The following is a 20098-nucleotide window of genomic DNA, read 5'->3' on the forward strand; positions in this document are numbered from 1 at the left end:
CCTGTTCATAAGGGCAACAAAATGTGTTCTCCATAACCCCTCCTAAAAACACCTGGACCATTTTAGCTGACAACACCCCCCCCCCCACCACCACCACCTTTGGCAGAAATCTGGTATGAAGATTTTTCAGATTAAACAATTAGAGTCTGGCAAAGGAACATATGGTTGCCCTGACACTTTCCATTGTAAATGTGACACCAGCAGCCCCACGTATTTATTAGAGATTGGGGCTGATTCTTGTACCAGTTTAATTATGCCCCCATCCTAGAGCAGAATCTAGCCTATAATGTCAGCTTTTCGATGGGTCCTACAGGCTGAGGAGCTTTTCACACACTCTCCTGCCCCGTGTGCTCTACTGTGACCTCCCAGGACCACTTGCCATCAGGAGGGTAGAGGTAGTCTGTGCTTTCCATACAGTCTCTTGACTTCTATGGTACTGTCCATACCGGAGATAGAATCCAGCTGTTGGCAGCGTGGTGACAGTCCACTGTTACAGAGCTGTTGCAATTACCAGTCGGCAGCTGTCTGGAAATAGCTGTCTGGTCCCTGACCACCTGCCCTGAGAGAATAGCACAATCCTTCTTTAAACAGTGAAGCCCTAGAGGTTCTGGTGATGGTACCCCCAAATTATCAACAGTTTACAGCCTTCATTTCAGAATTTTATGGCATTGCTTCACCTAAGAAAACCCATGTAATGAATGCACTAAATACTGACACTTTTTTTGGTTTGTTTGTTTCCCTTCTCCTAATTAAAACACTGCAGCTGCAAATGCTTTTATTCTGATGCCAGTGGACTGAACTGAATGAATGACAAAGCCACCAGCAGCAGCACATGGGAACAATCATAAATTGACTTGCTGTAGCATCTCCACAGCTGCTAACCCCAGTCCCCCTTCAGTTCATGCCTCCTTACCTGTCTCGGATCAATGCAGGAAGATGTGTTGAGAGCTCTTTCTCATTTGCTGATACAGCAGGAGACCAGGGCCGGAAAGCTGAGAGACGCTGACGGGGATGGACACAGCCAATACTCTAGGATGGAGGGGAAAGAAAAATAAATAAAGAAGTACTGGACAATCCTTTTGAAGTATAAATCACAATGAAGCACTAGTGATGCTTTTAAGTACACATTCTATTATCTCTAAAACTGATCCCCAACTAGCTAGGACCTACTTGCTTAGCAGGTTCCACTGGAAGGGATGAATTGTACTAATGTAAAATCCCGCATGGTTGTTCCTTTGCCAAGAATTTATATGTGGTTTGCAGAGACCACATGAGGCTTCTTAGCCTTTCAGGATTCCTGTACCTCAAAGGCATGAAGGAATTGCTTACTTCATCTTCCCAGGGAAGGCCAGTGCACATTGAAAGATGGCAAGAAAACTGAGAGAGCAGTACAGCTGAATGTTTGCTAGAAAAAGGAGAGAAATGCTAAAAATTTAGAAAACCTGGGGAACGTCTTTCTCTGATCTTCTCTTCTAGTTGCACTAGAGGGATGCTACATGCTAATCTCATCTCTCTTTTAAACACAAAACACTCAGTAATCACCTTATTAGATGAACTGGATAAGGACCGTAACCAGCTGGACTGTTTTTCCTTCTCAGTAGAAGCTGGAGATTGGGAAGCAGAGTCATCTATTTTGGGCTTTTTGGAAGCAGGAGGATCTGAAGGGACCTGAAACACAGACAGACGGGAAAAATTTAGAAAGAAGGTATAAGACAAAAGCAAATTTTGTATCTAAAAGTAAGAAACATTGATTTTTTTTTACATTTTTAAATCATTTCATTTCATGACTGCAACTTAAGGAATGACAAATGAGTGAAAACAAGGGACAGACACAAACTTATCCCATGACATAATGTGGTTTCATTCCTTCAGTGAAAATACCCAGATAAAGGGTAGATGATGCAAGAGTGATAATCAGGCAGGAATATTAGCAAGACGTTTACACCACGCTGCAGAGAAATATCTGCTTTTTATTATTTTTGTAAGTATTTTTGTAAAGTAAGTTTTAATGTTGTTGCTGAACTGGAGAGCTTATTTTAAATGAGAACAGAACAGACTTTGTTATTCTGTTTGCAGTGGTTGTTATGCCGATGACTTCACTACCCCACAGCTGCAGTGAATTCTGGGGGTGCTGCCAAGAGCTGCTTTGCCTTTTCCACAAGTGTCTCGGCTTGGCCCATAAATCATCCTCAAGCATAAGAAAGCCCTTTGGCAAGCAGAATCCCTTTCCTTCAACACTGTGAAGGAATAAAATTGCTACAGCCCCAGTGCGGCTTGCAAAAAAATTGGTAACTACTGGTTTAACTGGTGCATTGGGGATACCAGCTTGAAGCCCTGCCAGCACGAACAAGTCTATCAGCAGCGGGGAGAAGGTTCTGGACCTCGTTCTGCCTCGTGACTACAAATAATGAAAGAGGAACATACTACCTTTGTTTCTGTCTTTGTTTCTCTTCTTTGCTTCTCTCTTTTTGCAATTTGGATACTTTCCATATTCCCATCCAACCCGGTTCTAAGTAAGGTGGCAGAACCATGCTGCAATAATTAGTAATAGCTCATATTTGCATCAAACTTTTCCACCCTTACCTCTCATAATGCTTTTTGAGGGCAGACAAATATTCATTCCGGTGTTTTGCGGATGCACAGACACATCTGAAGGGCAAAATTTTGAGAGCCCAAAATACTTCAAAACATGTCGAGTTGCCAATGAAAAAAAGGATCTTGCTTGCCAGTATCTTGTGTTGTGAAAGCCCGTCCCCTTTAAGGCATCTTAAGTTGAGAACTCAAAGACTGTTTCTCCAAATGATTACTCACTTTTGAAAATTGCGACCTAAATGACTTTACCTGAAGACTACATGAGCAACTGAAAGCACACTCCCAACTGACTTGCAGGCAAAACCAACAGCTATATAACTAGAGCAATACTATCCCTTTCACACACCTTAATTTGGAGAGAAAATCATATCAGGAACATGAAGTCTTCTACTTTCATTTGAGCAGGCCAGCAGTGCAGAACTATGGCTCGAGCTGATGAATATCTAGTTAATGCCAGTTCATCTGGCAGCACACACCACTCTTAGGGCTTCTACAGCCCAATGTGCACAGTAACATAATCAAACCAAGTCTGGAGGTTTTAGTAAAACATTCCCTGGCACTCTGGAGCTTGGGGCAGCTTTCCATATGTAGCAGATGAAGTAGAATGACATGGGTGTGTATATATGTAACCGCAAGTGCAAAATTAGCCCGTGTCAGTGCCAAATGCCAGCTTCAATGGATTTGCAAAGGATTTTTTTGGCACAGCTTCAGGCTTTCTTAGGGTTGACTCTAGAAATGGCTATGGCATGGTCCCTCCCAGCTACCCAACTAAAAAAAGGCATTTCTAAATGCTTTTCGTAGAAAACGCAGGACAATGCATTCGAAAAGATTCATTTTTGCTTTCAGATAGGCTGTCTGTGCAGAATTAGTGACAGCATTAGAAAGGTATTTGGCAAGTGACTACTGATCCCAGCCCTATCCACTGGGGATGGTGAGCAGTGTGGGGAGGGAAACTTGGGGTTGGGTGGGTGGAGGAGGAAGGGGGGCTTGGAATGAAAAAGGCAACAGGTGGCGAGACTCAGCATGGAAACCCATTCCTCCCCCTGACCATCCACACTCTGCTCGTCTGCAGGAGAACATGCTGTTCAGGCAGGCATGCGGACAGCCATTCTGGGCCCGCTACCCCCTCTGGCATCACCACACACAGAGCTATAGTGGTATCTGTACTACAGGTCAAGTGTAAAAACAAGCAGCTTTGGAAAAAGAAGAGCAAAGTGTCAGGCTTTAAGAGGGTCTGAGGGGGCACATTTAAACAGAATTAACTCATTTGCATTTTTAAAGAAACTATGCCTCTTCTCCAGCTCTCTCCACTGTTCACCTTTTTTCCCCTTAAATCAAGGCTGCCATCCAAGGCACAGGGCTCTCAGCACAAAAAAATTTAGCAGACGTAGGAAATGATGCTTAATCTTTTGTTCCCAGGAGCCAGTGTTGATCTGAAAACATGAGTTGCAGCAAGAAAAAAACAGTAAACAAGGCACATGTATAAGGGAAAAATAGTCTTCCTTTCCCCACAAAGAGAGAGATGGAAATGGGGTGAAGGAAAAGAGGAGAGGAAGGCAGGTGCTAAATGTGGCCTGTAGATTGTTCTAAATTCAAGTCATCTCCCATCACTTGGCTATTCAGCATTCCTAACAAACCAGTGCTCTCTAAAGTGGTAAAGTACTTCAACTAGACTCAAAAGACTGTTGCCAACATAATCTTTGAACTGCTGTGATGACCTCAGCCAGTTCTTTTTCCATCCACTATCCTATTTTGTTTACACAGATCACCTGCTGGTTGAGGCAGAAATTGCCTCTCACTACATGCTTATACAACACCATGTATGAAATAACTTCTGGGTTCCATTTTAATAATATAAAAATGTAGTAGTTCTCCCACCTGGCCTATGAAATACTGAGGTAAAACATGTTGCTATTCATCAAAAAATGGGAATTCTTCTCTGAGACGCATGAAACTGAAGGTGTCTGACTACAACCTGCAGTCATTTGATTAAATTATTGCTCTTGTGTATTTCTATCTACCAGGATATCCCAATGAAAACACTTTTGCCCCTCTCCACAGAAATACTGCAACTGTTTCACAAATTCATCAAAACCTCCACCTATAAATATCAAAAGCATGCCATTGACAGTCATGTATTGTACTGCACTTCTCTTGTTCTGTACAGCAGTCTGACACAGAGAGAGAATTAAATTTGCTCACAACTACAAGAAAATTCCTAGATGCAAGAACGTGACTAGATACTGACCACAAAATCTCCTCTTCGTATGACTCACTGATTACATCCCACTCTAGGACAGATTCCAGGCAACATTATACCCCACTCTGCCACCTCCACCCCAGCCACAGCAGGCAGCAAACCTTAGTATTGGCTCAAATGTGGATGATCTTACTTCATTTTGTCTCCTGGGCAAATAATGGAACATACGAAGTTATAAAAGAAATACTGAAAATCCAGTGCAACCTTTTCTACCATCTTCATAAATGTCTTCCAAAAAACTTCAACCCAAACCCTAGAAGACTGTAATAAGTATTTCTTATTTCCTCCTCAGTTTTTCTTCCATTGCAGGCAACTTCATGATCTGTCAAGTAGGCTCTGAGCTGAGCAAAGTGATTTGTTAATGCACATTTTCTGAAATCCATGGACATAAGAGACTTCATGATACGAAGTGGGCCCAGAAATATTACATTAAAAGTTTACTTATACTTTTGGTCTGCTGTTGTCTAAAGCAATTGATTTTTGAGGAAAAACATATATAGAAAGATTTACAGGGCTACTAAAAACAAAAAAAGATTAAAAAATGCATTCCAAAGGGAAATTTGGGCATGTAAAAATTAATGTCAGCCCTTTTAAGTCAAACTGAACTTAAGCAGCCTAATTTGGCCTCCAGCCAGCCAAGACCACATTTGATATGTCAGATCAAGTTTTCTAGTTCAGTTAAGAATTATAGTAATGAAGCATGAGACCAGTAGAAAGAATTCTTGACCCTCTACTTCTCAAAAATGCAATCCTCTCTTAGTGCTCAATAACATGCATAGAACCAGCAGATCAAAGAGTAAGTACTTGCACAGCATGGTACCTGAAAGTTACCTTTCATTGCAACTTAGAATGGAAACTAGGCCCAGAAGAAATTCTTAAATTTTAAGATTTGGGAATGTGCATGGATATTATTCTTGGTCCTTGAAGATCTACCAAAATGCATTTGCTGACATAACCTGCTTTTCTTTTCTACCCTATTTCCAATGCAATGTAACTGGGCTGAGTGGATGACTTTAGTTCTCTGTGCTCCTTTATTCCTCATTCTTTGTTCTGTTGCACTAAACAATGGCTGCTGTATTTCTAAGACACTCTGTGTTGTGAGCAGCTATCCACTAGGGAATAAGCCAAGACCACTGCAAACAGGCCAGTACTCTCTCTTGGAAGGATATAACAATAGAGGAGGCCAATTCCTGCAAGAATACAATTTACAGTCTAAGCTTACCTTTTACAAAAAGGCATATATTGTCAAATGTGTGTGCTTCCATCATGTGTATAAAACCAACCAGCATTATGAACAGGGCTAAATTTCAGTGAAATTCAGTGTCCACAAACCACTAAGGATCCTGTTAAAATGCCTCAAATGTCATCATGCTCTTTGTCACTCCAGGTTTTGCTACAGTACTCAGCTAAGTCATATTGATGCATGTAGTAGTGAAATGTGGGCTCCATTTGCCTTGTAAGACTGGAAAACATTAGGCAAAACGAGTGGAAAATACTTGGGGGCCTCCTTGTCTGTGGAACTTAGCTTAGAAATGTACCTCCAGAAAAAGAGCCTATGCTCTAATTTCTGATCTATCCATTGGGGATAAAATCTCACCATAGCTGAGACCAAGTTTAGCATCAAATTCCAAAACTTAATTCAAAACACAGATCTCTGTTAAGACAGGGGGAAACGGCATATGTTGATCTCATACAATACCAGCAGAAATCACTGCATCCTATGTGGCACCTTTAAGAAGGAGAGTTTGTCTATCCTCCTGGTTGATTTAATGTCCTCAAAACCTAGACTAAGACACAGAAATATGTATTTCAGTCTCTTTAAATAAATTTTGGAAATACTATAAAGCAGAGTTTTATATTCCTAATTCTAGTGTAAATCCAGAATGTCTCCATTGAGAAGTCTGCAGCTAAAAAAGCATGCTGAATCAGAATAAACAAAATAAAAAATTGCCCCTAAATCTACAGATAGCATACTATCGTTTTGTTTAAGCTATTCCTTTTGCAGCTAGATAATGCTAACAGCTGAGTTCAGTTATACCGTGAAAGAGGGTGGAGCTTCCTGTCTCATCTGATACTCAGGACATGAAAATTAAAGCAGCTTTCTCATTAGTGGCAAAAACCACAGGACCAGACACTGGTCTGATACAAGCATGGAGAACATGTCAGACACCAGAAGATAATAATACATTAAAAATGAAAGAGCAAAAACTGAAGGTGAATACATGTTACCTCTAGCATGAAGTGCCCATGTTGGCATTCAGTGCAAAAGCTGAAAACTAGTTAAACCATAGACTGCACTGGTCTGTACTTGAGGCTCACTTAGGGTCCACTGGATGAGCAGGTTGCCACTAACTCAGTGAACCTTTGATTAGAAACGATCTGGTTGTTATTTAATATGTTTTTCCTGTTAAAAACTAGCTCTGGACAGGAAAAGCAATTTTTTTAATAACTGTCTCAGCTCACATCTACTCAACTAGCTCACATCTACTCAACTAGCCCAAGGGAACCTGGAAACACCTAAACCAGCACTGTCTTGCAGAGAACAGCAAGGACGGTGTGAGATCCTATTGGGAATGAACACATCTGCACCACAAGGTCATGGAAATTCTGACAGAAAACTAGTCTAACACCTATCTTCAATATAACTTTCATGTTCAGGTAAATTGGATAGGAAAGATGATATCTTAGAGCACACAGGAGTGGAACACAAAAAAAGGACTTGTGACTCCTAAGTTTTGCTACAGATTGATTTACAAGATCCTGCGCAAGTAACCTCTACTACCTTTCCCTAAGAAAATGCCATTAATTCTGCTGTACTTCAAAAGATGCATGAAGAGTAAAAACCCTCTGACACTACAGATATTCCAGTAAAAAGGTTACAAAAGTGCCTATATGATTTTCAGACTTTTTGAATTTGTTGATACCAGAAGTTTTACAGGGAGGTGAAGAGCAATCTCTAACAAATTCATGCCAACTGGCAACAGGCTTATTTTTCTTAGTGCTTTACGGACCTATCCATTAGGTTCCTGCTAGATTACAAGAAATGGATTGGACAACATCAGTCCATATCTTACTGGAAAAATACAGCATCATTTTAACATATTCAGGAAAGTCGACGACCAAACAGGAGTCCCACCAACAATATCTCTCACCCTTCTAAGGTGTTCCTCTAAGTCAGAATTTAGAGAGAATCAATGGCATTTTCAAAAGTGTGTAAGCAATATTGGAGCAAAAGCATATTAAGTCAGGAGGATTCATGCTACCAAGCTGCTCCATTCTCCAGGTTTTGCCAAGCTTACTTCACCACCACTAGCTTGCTTTTAAAGAATAAACTTCCCCCATAGCCAACCCCCCCCCATACACAGTGAAAAAGGTGGATCTAAACTAACCTTGCAGGCAACTGAACTGAATTTAGTTGTGGTAACTGCAAGTGAAGCATATGAGAATGTTCCTAGTGCTTATTTAACTCAGCAACCTAGCTGTTAACCATTATTGAGCCAAAGATGTCAATACTTTATTAATGTTTCCTTGAAGGAAAAGCACTACAGAAAATGAAGTGTTGAAAAGTTCAGCCACAGAAAGGGAACAAAAAATTGTAAGGATTATTCCTCTCATCACCTGCACACCTATTAAACAAAATAAAGTAAATATGAGAAGCTCTGAAAGCATCTTCCTACAGAGATTGACGTTTTCCTTACTCAGCAATGAAAAGCGAGTCTAAGAAACTACCCCAGTGGCTGTTATCTCATGCTACCAGTAATGCCTGAAGATCCCTAAGAAAGCCTCCAGATAATACTTGCATAAACCATTGCTGAGAAATCAGAATATATGAGTTTTGTTCCTGCTCCATGAACACCACATTGAGTAATAAAAATGGGAACTGAAAAACAGAACTTTTAGGTTCTATTTTAAGTGTCTTTACTTGTTCACTTGTGTGACCATGGGCTGGTTATTTGAAGTCAACTGCCCTGTGGACATAAAATGGGTAATATTACTTACCCACCTTTAAAGGGTATTATTATGAGGCCTGTCTTGTGCTTTTACTTGGAAGAAAAGGATGCAAAGTCTTATTATAAACAGAATGACATCAAGGCACCCTATATGGTAACTCTTGCTCTAATGGTATCCACATAATTTTTTTCTTCAGGGTTCTAAGACTGGTTCAGGCTCCTGCTGGCACTATGATGGTATTATGTTGCACAGCCTCATGAAATAGCAGTTCAGGAGAAATGTACCTTTATCATTAAGTGCTCACAGCTACTTCTCTAGGATACTGAGACCACAATTCCAAAACTTGGGAACTGAAGTTAGAATTCTCCACATGCTGCTTTCATGAACTGTAGGTCTGAGCCTGCATGCAAGAGCACGCTGCAGCACATGAGAATTGAGAGTGCTCTGTGCTTACACAGTTGTCATCAGACTCCCTTCAGCTTTCTAGTTAAAAATCAAACTAAAAAATCCAAAATGAGAGGTATCTGTCACTCCAGTCTTCAAGAAGGGCAAGAAAGAGGACCTAGGGAACTACAGGCCAGTCAGCCTCACCTCAGTCCTGGGAAAGGTGATGGAACAGCTCATGGATACCGCTGGATACCGTTTCCTAGCACATGAAGGACAAGGAGGTGATCAGGAGCAGGCAGCATGGATTCACCAAGGGGAAATCATGGTTATCCAACCTGATAGCCTTCTGTGATGGAATGACTGGCTGGGTAGATGCGGGGAGAGCAGTGGATGTTGTCTGCCTTGACTTCAGTAAGGCTTTTGACACTGTCTCCCATAACGTTCTCATAGCCAAGCTCAGGAAATGCGGGCTAGATGAGTGGACAGTGAGGTGGATTGAGAACTGGCTGAAAGGTAGAGCTCAGAGGGTTGTGATCAGCGATGAAAAGTCTAGTTGGAGGCCTGTAGCTAGTGGTGTATGCCATGGGTCAATACTGGGTCCACTGCTGTTCGACTTATTCATCAAGAAAGGGGAGAGAGGCGATCCTCCACCTCTACTGAGCCTTGGTGAGGCCGCACCTGGAGTACTGTGACCAGTTCTGGGCTCCCCAGTACAGGGGAGACATGGAGCTACCAGAGTGAGTACAGCAGAGGGCTGCTAAGATGATGAAGGGCCTAGAGCATCTCTCATAGGAGGAAAGGCTGAGAGAGCTGAGACTGTCCAGCCTGGAGAAGAGAAGACCGAGAGAGGATCTTATCAATGTGTTTAAATATCTGAAGGGAGGCTGTAAAGAGGATGGGGCCAGACTCTTTTCAGTGGTGCCCAGCAATAGGACAAGAGGCAATGGGCACAAACTGAAACACAGGAAATTTCATCTGAACATGAGAAAACACTTCTTCAATGTGCGGGTGGTTAAACACTGGAACAGGTTGCCCAGAGAGGTTGTGGAGTCTCCTTCCTTGGAGATACTCAAAAGCCATCTGGACACAATCCTGGGCAACATGCTCTAGGTGACCCTGGTTGAGCAGAGGGGTTGGACCAGGTGATTTCCAGAGGTCCCTTCCAACCTCAACCATTCTGTGAATCTGTGATCTTAAACGGGTAAAAAGGACCCTTTATCTGAGTCCTTTAAATCTTTACAGGTATGTCAACTGATGGCTAGAGTACTTGCTTTCTAAAGCTTCTTCGTGACATGACCCAGAAATGATTAATAAGGTATTAGAGGTCTTTTTAAGGACTGTACTCTCACATAGATTTAAAAAAACAAAGAAAAAATTATTCTGCTACTAGTTGATAGCTACAAACAACCTGTCTCAACTAAAAAAAGAGCTAAAAATGCTGTTCTACAAAGCTGTAAGAAGATTTACTGCTCAACTACTGTATATATTTAAAAGAGAAAAAACCTACCATATCAAAGTATCAGTCCTAGGAAGTGCTTATTACAATATGTATGGATTGTTTTATTTTTCTTTTTTAAAACTTTGGTTTCACTGGGCAAGAGTCCAGACTGTCAGGGCAAAACTTTCCATCTTCTCATTTTTCACTGCTCTGGTAGAAGCATAGGTACTCATTTTACCCCGTGATTCTGGGACACATGATGATGTGAAGTATTTGCTTTCTATTTGTGCCTTCCCAGCATGTATGCTGGTTGCCAGCGTGTGCTCCAAGTCTGACCTGTGGGGAATGTTCACAAACCACTGTTTTTCAAAGCACCTCAGAGTGCCAGTTTTGCAGTGGCTTAAAAAGGTACTGTGAAAAGAACCTCCCTGGAACTAACTTACTCTCCCTTCCTATTGATGAGCCTACAAGGACTCCCTTTGTCTCTCCCAGGAGGATCTTCTGGTTGTGCAAAGGCCTTATTTTACTTAACTGAATAGCAATGTAAATGCCACTTCACAGCTAGTCTCAGCCAAAGAATACTATGGAGAAAGGTAGTGTCTTAGTCATATGCTAGTACAGGAAGTTCATCTTAAGAAATCAGGAATAAAATTTTTCTCACACCAGTGTAAAAAGTTTTAATTTTTATGGAACCACACCCATGATTTACAACAGAAGTGAGGAGGGACTGAGATTGTATTTCAGACACTTTCCTCAGTTTAAAGCAATTTCCTACACTGTATCCTTTGCTGAATGCCTTGAGCGAAGGTTAATTTTAATTATTTTCTACAGTATTCTTTACATAGCCCCCGGACCAAATCAATGTCCATTCTCAAAGCTTCTTGGCTAGCATAAAAGAAAGAAAAAAAGTTTCTTCTTCTGTCTCAGCATTTCTTCCTTTTTATCTTATTACTATGAGAATTAGGCCAGATGCCATTTGATGATTGCATTTACCCTAACAAGTGGCAAACAGTAAGGCATTTCTAGTAAGTTGTGGTATAGGAAAAACAGAAAAAAACCAAACCCCAAATCCAAAAGCTCATTTCTGAAATGGAGAAAAAAAAATGCAAATAATCTCACCATTTACTTTTCTATTTCACAAAGATTAGTAAGCCTTCTGGGATACTTTTGGACCACTGTAGGCTTTAATTCAACTTGCAAACTTTTTCCTGAATTCAATATTAGTAAAGGTTGGGTAGTGCAAAGATCTCACTAGTGCTACCTGGAAACTTACATTGAGAAAAAATGTTCAGCCTGTTCCAGTAGCCAAAATTTTAATTCCTGAGCTCAACAATTACTCTTTTATTTTGCTGTTTGGCTTGTAAATCTATCGTAGAAAATTATGCTTTGATATAGGCCTGATCCTGCAAATCCTTATTCTGTAGAAATTAGGCCTGGTTGTAGGAACTTTAGGGAAAAAAAATCCTACCAACTGGATCTCAAGGCCTGAAGCAAAAACACTCTTCTAACTGGCTAAGAAAAGACTAAGGAAAAAACCCTGGAGTGTGTTATTGCCTTGTCATTTTCTCCATGGATATGATTAGCAACAACTTGGGTCAGGCATCCTGATAAAGGCACTTTTCTACTATGGATGTATATTCAGGCCATCTCAGACAGTAATTTCAGCATGTTATTCTTTGTACTTCTGTGTATTCAGATAAAAGATAACCTCGCTTGTTCTGTGCAGGAGGTAAACTTTCACCATTCATCTACATCAGCGTTTAGCTGCATCTCTACAAAGGGAAACCACATATATACATACATACACATGGAGACACACAGTATAAATTTTAAAATAAGCAACAAACAGCTTCAGCTTGCTCTTCCAAGTTTTTTAGCCAGACATAAACATCTCTTATCCTTGAAGTCATTCCCAGACACCCATGGTTTTAACCAGGCTGACTAAATCTGAGGAGGATTTCAGACATGCAGCCGCTGACTGGATCCTTTCTCATGACTGCATGAAAACACTGAAAGAGTCAAGCAAGGCTACACAGGTGGAATACAGAAATCAAAAGACCTCTTCCCACAACCATCCAAAACCAGAAAGTAGTACAACTGGACAGAATTATAGATATCCCTTTATATAGAAATCTCTCTCTTATGTAACTAACATGCAGATGTATGTAATTAAAATCGTAAGTATTTCATTCTAAGTGATCTGGGAAAAAAAAGCATACTTGCGTGAATTACTTGTACTTCCTCTAGATCCCAACTACCATCTAAACTAAAAGCAACCAACCAAAAACCTCCCATAACCACAAAAAAACAGTTCTTGAAATACTGTGCAGTGTCATGGCTTCACTGCGGCTCACAGGAATTGTCTCAAACCCACTTGCCTATATAAACCAGTTGTCCCCAAAACATATCCAGGATGAGGATGTCACTTTGTGTGCTACCTAGAAACAATATGCTCTATTACAAGAAGTAGTGACTCTTTCACCAAAATCATTTTTGTCATCATAAATTAAACCAAATATTCTTGGGCTGCTACTCATGAGCAGAAGGATATCTACCTAGCAATACTGGCCTTTCTCTCCATTTATTACAGTTTGATGTGAAAGTAAGTCAGTCAGTCACTCTTGGGCCTTATGGTCACACAAAACATGAGTCAATAGGTGTGTGACTGGTAGACAGGTGGAAAAATACTGTTGGGTGGTAGTGGAAGGAAAAGAAGAAAAAACAAAATGACAAATTGGTTTTAAATTAAAGCACTTCCTCCTCTGTGCCACAGAACTGTCTTCAGAAGACATAACCTTTCCCTGCATGATAGCTATAAAAATCACACAGCTTCTTTAAGCTGAAAAGTGTCCAAAACCTATACAAACAATGCATTATTAACATAAGCCATTTTTCTGATCTCAAAACCCTATGACTCTTCAGTAGGTGCTCAACAAAATCAGTATGTCCTATGCAAAGAGATTCTGCATCTCTGACTCCTCTAGTTGGAATCCCCCTGGTATTGGCAACCGCAAGATGACCATGGTATGATATCCATTGCACAGACAGGAAAACGGAAGTAAGTGATACAGCGTCATAAACAAAGTAAAAGCCACATATGAACATGCTAACTTAATGTCAGTAGTTAAAAGTCTTTAATAAAGTAGTTCCTCTGGTTTTTTTTTTCTTTTTTTTCGGAAGAGACATCCGAAAAGATAGAGTTGATTAGTTGTTAAGCAATGTTCTTGGGTTTTGGCTTTCGGTGCAAATTGGAAGTCTCTTTTGCATTTGCTAGGAGTCTGCTTTGCCCTTCCAATGGAACTAAAAGTTATGGCTTGAAAAGAATTCCCTGCCCTGCGGTTTAAAACAAAACACCACAAAAAAATCAACTCACTTCCCAACAGGTCAGAGGGACTAAGCAGGAAAAATGGCCCCTTTTCCTCTGGTCATTTTTATTGGCAACAGTTGTCTGGGAACTTTCTGATGCTACGTCAATATGTAGGGAAGAGGAGTGTGACTGACTGAGAAAAAGAGAAATTAAGCATGTGTATATGCCCATGCACACACATATGCATGTGTGTTCAAGGAAAACAGCAGGTTTGAAAGTCTGGAGGAAGTAAGGGCTCTGCTTCTGTCACTACTGAAGTTGAGGGAAGCTATGGCATCAGATTTAGTGGAACATTCATCAAGGAAAAGCAAAATTTCCTCTAAGAACGGATTTTCTTTGCCCAGTCTTTGATGAATTCTTTACAGAGTCATGGTTCTGGAACCTAAAAAAGCACTCTGAGGATGAAATTTTCCTCTCTCATTTTCTCTTAAATTAAACCAGGATCTCTTGCCATAATTGCACTTAAGTTCCAGCTTCAAACTCTCTCCAAGGCATTAGTTCCTGTATTGTGGAGACATGTCCACTCCGCCAGCCAAGAATCTCATTTTAATTTCAAATGCTACATAAAAGGGCAAGTATTACCCTCGTGTTTTCCACTCACATTGACTCTAGCAGGCAGGTTGTTCTTCCTCAAATACCAGCCAATGCATAATGAACTTCAACAGCCAGGCAGTTTATGAACTCCCAAAAGGGGAGGGAGGGAGGAGTCTAAATTGATGGATAACGGATGGGCTTTTGTTGCTGCTTTGTCAAACCCTCCTGTAATACCTGGACAGACAGCTACCAAGCTCTAGAATGTACTGATACGGATTCTTTTGCAACTCCTGTGGTGCCCGCAGAGTTCTCTAGAGCACAGAATCTGCCTTTGATTTAGCATGGCAATGCAGCTAAGAGCTACCAGCACCTTACATTTGCATGGCCCACTTTTTTGTTTGTTTGTTTATTTTAATTCCAAGACAGGTATTTTTAACAGAGACCTTCTTGCTCTTCAAAACTTCCTCATGAGTTTCCCTGAGTTTCACTCCTCTCCCTCACTCTGGCATCTTTCCCATGCAAAGGCCATAGTCACAGGTTTCACAACTATTAGGGTGACATACTATTTTACCACCACAGATACCAAGTCCCATCCCACTAAAATCTGGTGTCAGAATACAGCACATCTATGACAACATATTTGGCTTATCTCAGATGTGCATATTCTGAAGCCAGGATGCCTCCAGTGCAGTTAGTAGTTGCAATGGTGGGCTGTCAGGGCAACTGTCTCCCATGTAGAGTCTTCTGTGCTAGGCATCTTAATGTTAATCTCAAACCCTACTACTTTTACAGTGGTGCCTATCAGACAAAAAATACGATCAATATCCTTTAAGGATAGTTGCCAGAACTATGGTTTCCTACATGATTTTCTATATTTAATTAGTCGTGCATTCTCCAAGACAAAGCTCAAAGGTTTGGGTTTATTTTTCTATCTGAATAATTATGGGAGAAAAAGTAAAAAAAATACCATGGCAAAACTGATAAGCAGGGTATATTTAACCATCTCTCATGATTCGGTTGGATAATCAGGCCTTCAGTCCTCTCTCCACTCTTCCTCTCAACAACTAAGCAAACCAGCCTGCCACAAGTATCAGATGTCAAGACCTGTGGCAAAAGCCCGGCACATGTGTGTAAGCATGTGACAGTGATGGGGGCAGGGGAATGGAACAGAGCCGTTTGTCAGCCTAAGCCACGGCTAGTAGTCTAAGCACATCATGATGAATTACTTCAAAGTCTGAAGAGCCAGTAGAGCATAGCAAATACAAACCCACTTGTTCACACTGTGATCCATGCTTACTTGAATTTATTTATAGGGCTCTTTCTGACAACCTGTTCTGCATCCGTCGCCCCACTTAATGAGAAAGCATTTTATCAGAAGATCTAGTTTGGTTCTGGTGTCATTCTAGTAATCAACAATACACTGGAATAAAAATTCTATGAAACAACTGCGGTCCTCAAGGTTGCAGAAAGGCTGCATTGCCCTAGGGCTGAGGTCAAGGCATTGTTTCTTCATGTGCATTTAATTTGCTTGAGAGGGCTGCAGAAAAGCTTGAGACTTGTGGAATTAACAGGCTAACAGTCTCAAAGGACTGGGAGCCAGGCTCTTTGCTTCTAAGTCCAGGTATAGCAAGGTATAGAGAAACAATGGCAATCAGCTCAAAGGTATTCACGAAGTCAGTGACAAAGTGAGAACACAGCAACACTGAGTCTATATTTTCTTTTCCAGCCAATAGACAATGCAGTTTTTATACCCAAGACTACTTTAAATATATGGGTGAAAGTATACTGTCAATTCACTGATTATATATTAATGGTTCCAAATCTTATTAAGGTTAAGAGACAGTGCAATAGAAACCCCCACTCCTAATGAAAAAAATGGTGCCAGGCCTCATTCATCTATCCAGTTCTAGCGGAAACTACTATCTTGGGTCTTTCGACCACAAGAAGGCTGCATTTTTGACTGAAGGAGATGAGCAATGACCATATAGTTAAAGGTATTTTAGATGCAAATAGGTTTAAGTGAGGTGCTGAGAACATTTAATATCATTAAACATATTTTTTCCCTCATGTATTGTCAGTCAAGACAGAGCCGTTTGTGCAAAAGCACAAGTTTTGAGGAGTATCTTCTCACCATCCATATACAGAAGATAGGAAAAAAACAAATCCTTTACTTACAAAATGTTTTGAAAGCTACAGAAAAGATGGGCAGATGCTTCCTTAAGTGCCCAAGAACAGTTCTAAGAAAGCCACAAGAAGCTCATCTACTTTAAATAACAGTTATTACTTCTGAAACACCCCCAGAGCTCCAAGGATAAAGCTAGACAACCAATTACAGTCTTAGACTTCCAAAGCTTCTTTTGCTGCCTTTAGAAATAAGCATCACATGCTCCTTGCACCAAATGCTCAGTTAAGGAGGAAGGGTTGTGAAGAGGGAAGTGAGGGGTGAGGAGGGATGAAGAAAAGAAGAGGGCCCTTCAGTTTGCTCCTTCCAGAAAATCCATGCAGCAACTGTTCGCTACTCTTCTGTGAGAACAGGTTTGCTTTGGAAGAACCTTTTATGTTCCAGTGGGTGATTTGTCTAAACAGAACTAGTTTTACCTAGGACATTCATCATGCAGGATAGATACACTTAGAAAAGGACTGTTATCCTTCAGTGCAGCCAACAGCATTAAGGAAAGAGAAACATGTGCAACAGTTAAAAAAAACTAAAATAATTGAGCAAATCTCTTACCTGCTAAGTTGGGATGATCAATGTGTGTGCATCAATGATAAAAAGCCTTTAGCAAAACGTTTCATTCAATGTGCAAAATATTGACAAAAAGCCTACCATTTTTCCTTTTTTCCAACATAAAAATCACCTTTCTACTACAGAAAATGGATCTAAAAGGAAATACCCACACTATGTGTGTGATTATATACACAACATATTTCAAAAAAAATTTTTTTTATATAATATCAATTGAGGCAGCAAAAGATAATTTGAAAGGAAAAAATGGAAGGGGAATGGGATGAACATGAGGGGAAAAGCTGGGACAGCACATGAAGGTTTTCAGTTCTTGTATAATGTGATGGATTTTAAGCTTTAAGGGGGAGAACTGGCTAAGCAATATTACAATGCAGCGTGACTGAGCAGCCACATGGCTTGTGTCTGCTATAACTCTATTAATAGGATAAAAGATTAGGGAGGTTTGGCTATATACATCTTATATCTACCAACATAATTCCTTGGTGGAATTCCTTCTTTCTCTCCCTTCTCCATTTCTTTTCACTGCCGCAGAGACTCCTAGGGATGTCTGAACATGAACAGGCATAAGAGCCTAATGGAGCAAACTGTCATACCAGACTGGACTTCACTCAGCTGAGTAGCCCCCTCCTAAGGTATTTGCTGGTCCCAATTCAGCTTCCATATCTGACAAAGCATTTAAGTTTTGTTTAAAAAAATTAATAGGCTTTAAACACAAATTTAATGCTAAGCATTTAAGATAATTGCAGGATTTAGGCCTCAGTTGGTTCCTGTGTAATGAGTTATGTTTATTGTGCCCAAATAATAAATATGAACACCCACAGGGCCCTACATTTACTGATTTTTTTCACTCTCACTTCCCACTTTCTTGTTACAATGTGAGTTCTATTCCACATTCCTGCTCTGTATGTGTAATTTGCACAACCTCTATAAAGATGGTCAAATAAATATCTAGTGATCTCATAAGTATGAAAATAAGCTTATTTAAAACAAAAAGTATATCTTCAGGGGGTTTGGCAATAATTTTCAATTATTTTTAATTGCCTGGAAAATTAAAATAAGAAAATAGTGTGGTATAAATGTTAGAGAATATTATTAAGCAGTTTTTGTAATACCTTAGCCATAGCTTAATAGACAAAAAGGCTTTTTTTAAGCCTCCCCCTGTGGTCATCTGTACAATATGAATGGACTATCTGTTCCCGTACTTCCTCAAGGGGCAACTGAACTGAAATATTCCATGATAGAAACCAGACTGAGTTTGACCTCATGGGCAATGAGAACTCCACAGAACCCTCAAAATTTGGGTTTAATTACAAACCACCATGGAGCCTGGACTGCAGCCTGAGATCAGATATACACTGAAAGGGCTTGAGAGAACATTTGGAGCTATAAACACCAACTCTCCCCCCCCCACCACCCCTTTTTTTATTTTCTTACAGCATGGGAAGGATTTTTTTTTCTTCCCATCAATGCAACTGACTGACTTACAAGCTGCAAAATAAAAAAGATTTCCAAGGTAACAGGGCAAATCTGCCTGCCCTCCTTCTCAGGGAATTATACTATCAAAAGTCTCTAACATTTCATCCAACACATCATAGGAATCAACCAGAATTGAACTTCAGCCCTGGTATCATGATGACTTCAAAGTCTCAGATCATATTTTCTTCTTTTGTCTGAGACTTTGAATCCTCAATACCAGTTGTGGGTTGAAGCTTTCTAATGAAGCCTGTAATGCAGTGATTGAAAAACACAACACTTTGAGCAGTACTGTATGTTAGGAAATGTCTCAAGCAGCCTAGCTAAAATCTTACATAAGCATAGGCATGTGTCCTTCAATATTCTGGGCAGAGTAGAACTGTGCTACGTTTTTGTCAAAACTATAGTATAAATTAACAATAAATACCTAACTCAAAATACTGGTTCAAGGAAAAGACTGAATAAGGCCCTCGCTCCATGACAGCAAACACAGTTACATCAGTGTAAACAGAAGATAGAAGATAGACCCGTGTGAAGGGAATGTTAACTACCCAGTTACACAAATAAATTGTTTCACTGGGTCTGCATTTCAATGCTGTTTTCATACATCTAGTATGCAACAATTTTATTCAAAAAAAAAAAAAAAATCAGGGAGAGAAATGGTGTGTATACACCTGGAACACAGACAGGAAATCACTGTCTGATGAGAGGAGATGAAGTGATGGTGGACTGTGCACAGAAGGGAAGTTAATAACCACGGCCTGAGTTCTGTACAGGAACTCATGATAAGATAGATGGAGGGTTCAGTCTGGGCAGTGGCGTGAGAAATGTCAAACATCTGCATTCAGGCACATGCTCCCGAACTCCTGATAGGAAGGAAGAGAAGAACTACTGTCATTTTCAGGAGGACAAATCTGGGCACAAAGACCTGTGCTGCTAGTCTTTGCAGGAGTCCTACAGTGTATTCCTAGACAATTCAACATGTACGTGCACCACATTTACCTGTACTAAGGCCTCCACTGAGATGCCTGCACTTGTTGCACGCACAGTTATTGTTAGTACAGAGAGACAAGGATGAAGGCCAGGAAGGTGACAGTGTGGAAAAATGGCCTAATGTCTTCCCCAAAGGACCAAAACAATTTTGCTTCTTCCTAAGAGAAATTCCTTTTCTTCTGAAGTTCTGGAAAACAACTTCCTTAATTCACTCTCTACCATGTTGCTATGAAAAGAAAAAAAGAAAGAAAACAACTCTATAAAAGGCTTCTTGATGTGTAACCTTAGTGAATGACTTAAATGCAACAGATAACAGACCAATAATGAAAATGCAGATAATTTATTCCAGCGTCACTC

At 40.3% G+C, this 20098-nt stretch overlaps 1 protein-coding gene across 3 annotated transcripts in view; it reads right to left on the reverse strand.

Moving 5' to 3' along the window:
- The window catches only part of SKI (SKI proto-oncogene), a 122744-nt gene that overhangs the window by 14081 nt on the left and 88565 nt on the right, over positions 1 to 20098 (reverse strand). For all 3 annotated transcript variants that reach the window (XM_064525433.1, XM_064525434.1, XM_064525435.1), the window contains 2 exons: positions 1543 to 1668; positions 914 to 1029 (listed from right to left, as the gene is read on the reverse strand). In XM_064525433.1, the coding sequence (XP_064381503.1) occupies positions 914 to 1029; positions 1543 to 1668 (242 nt within the window). The remainder of the gene's footprint in view (positions 1 to 913; positions 1030 to 1542; positions 1669 to 20098) is intronic.

The sequence above is a fragment of the Dromaius novaehollandiae genome, chromosome 24 (assembly GCF_036370855.1).
Source record: "Dromaius novaehollandiae isolate bDroNov1 chromosome 24, bDroNov1.hap1, whole genome shotgun sequence".
NCBI lineage: Eukaryota > Metazoa > Chordata > Aves > Casuariiformes > Dromaiidae > Dromaius > Dromaius novaehollandiae.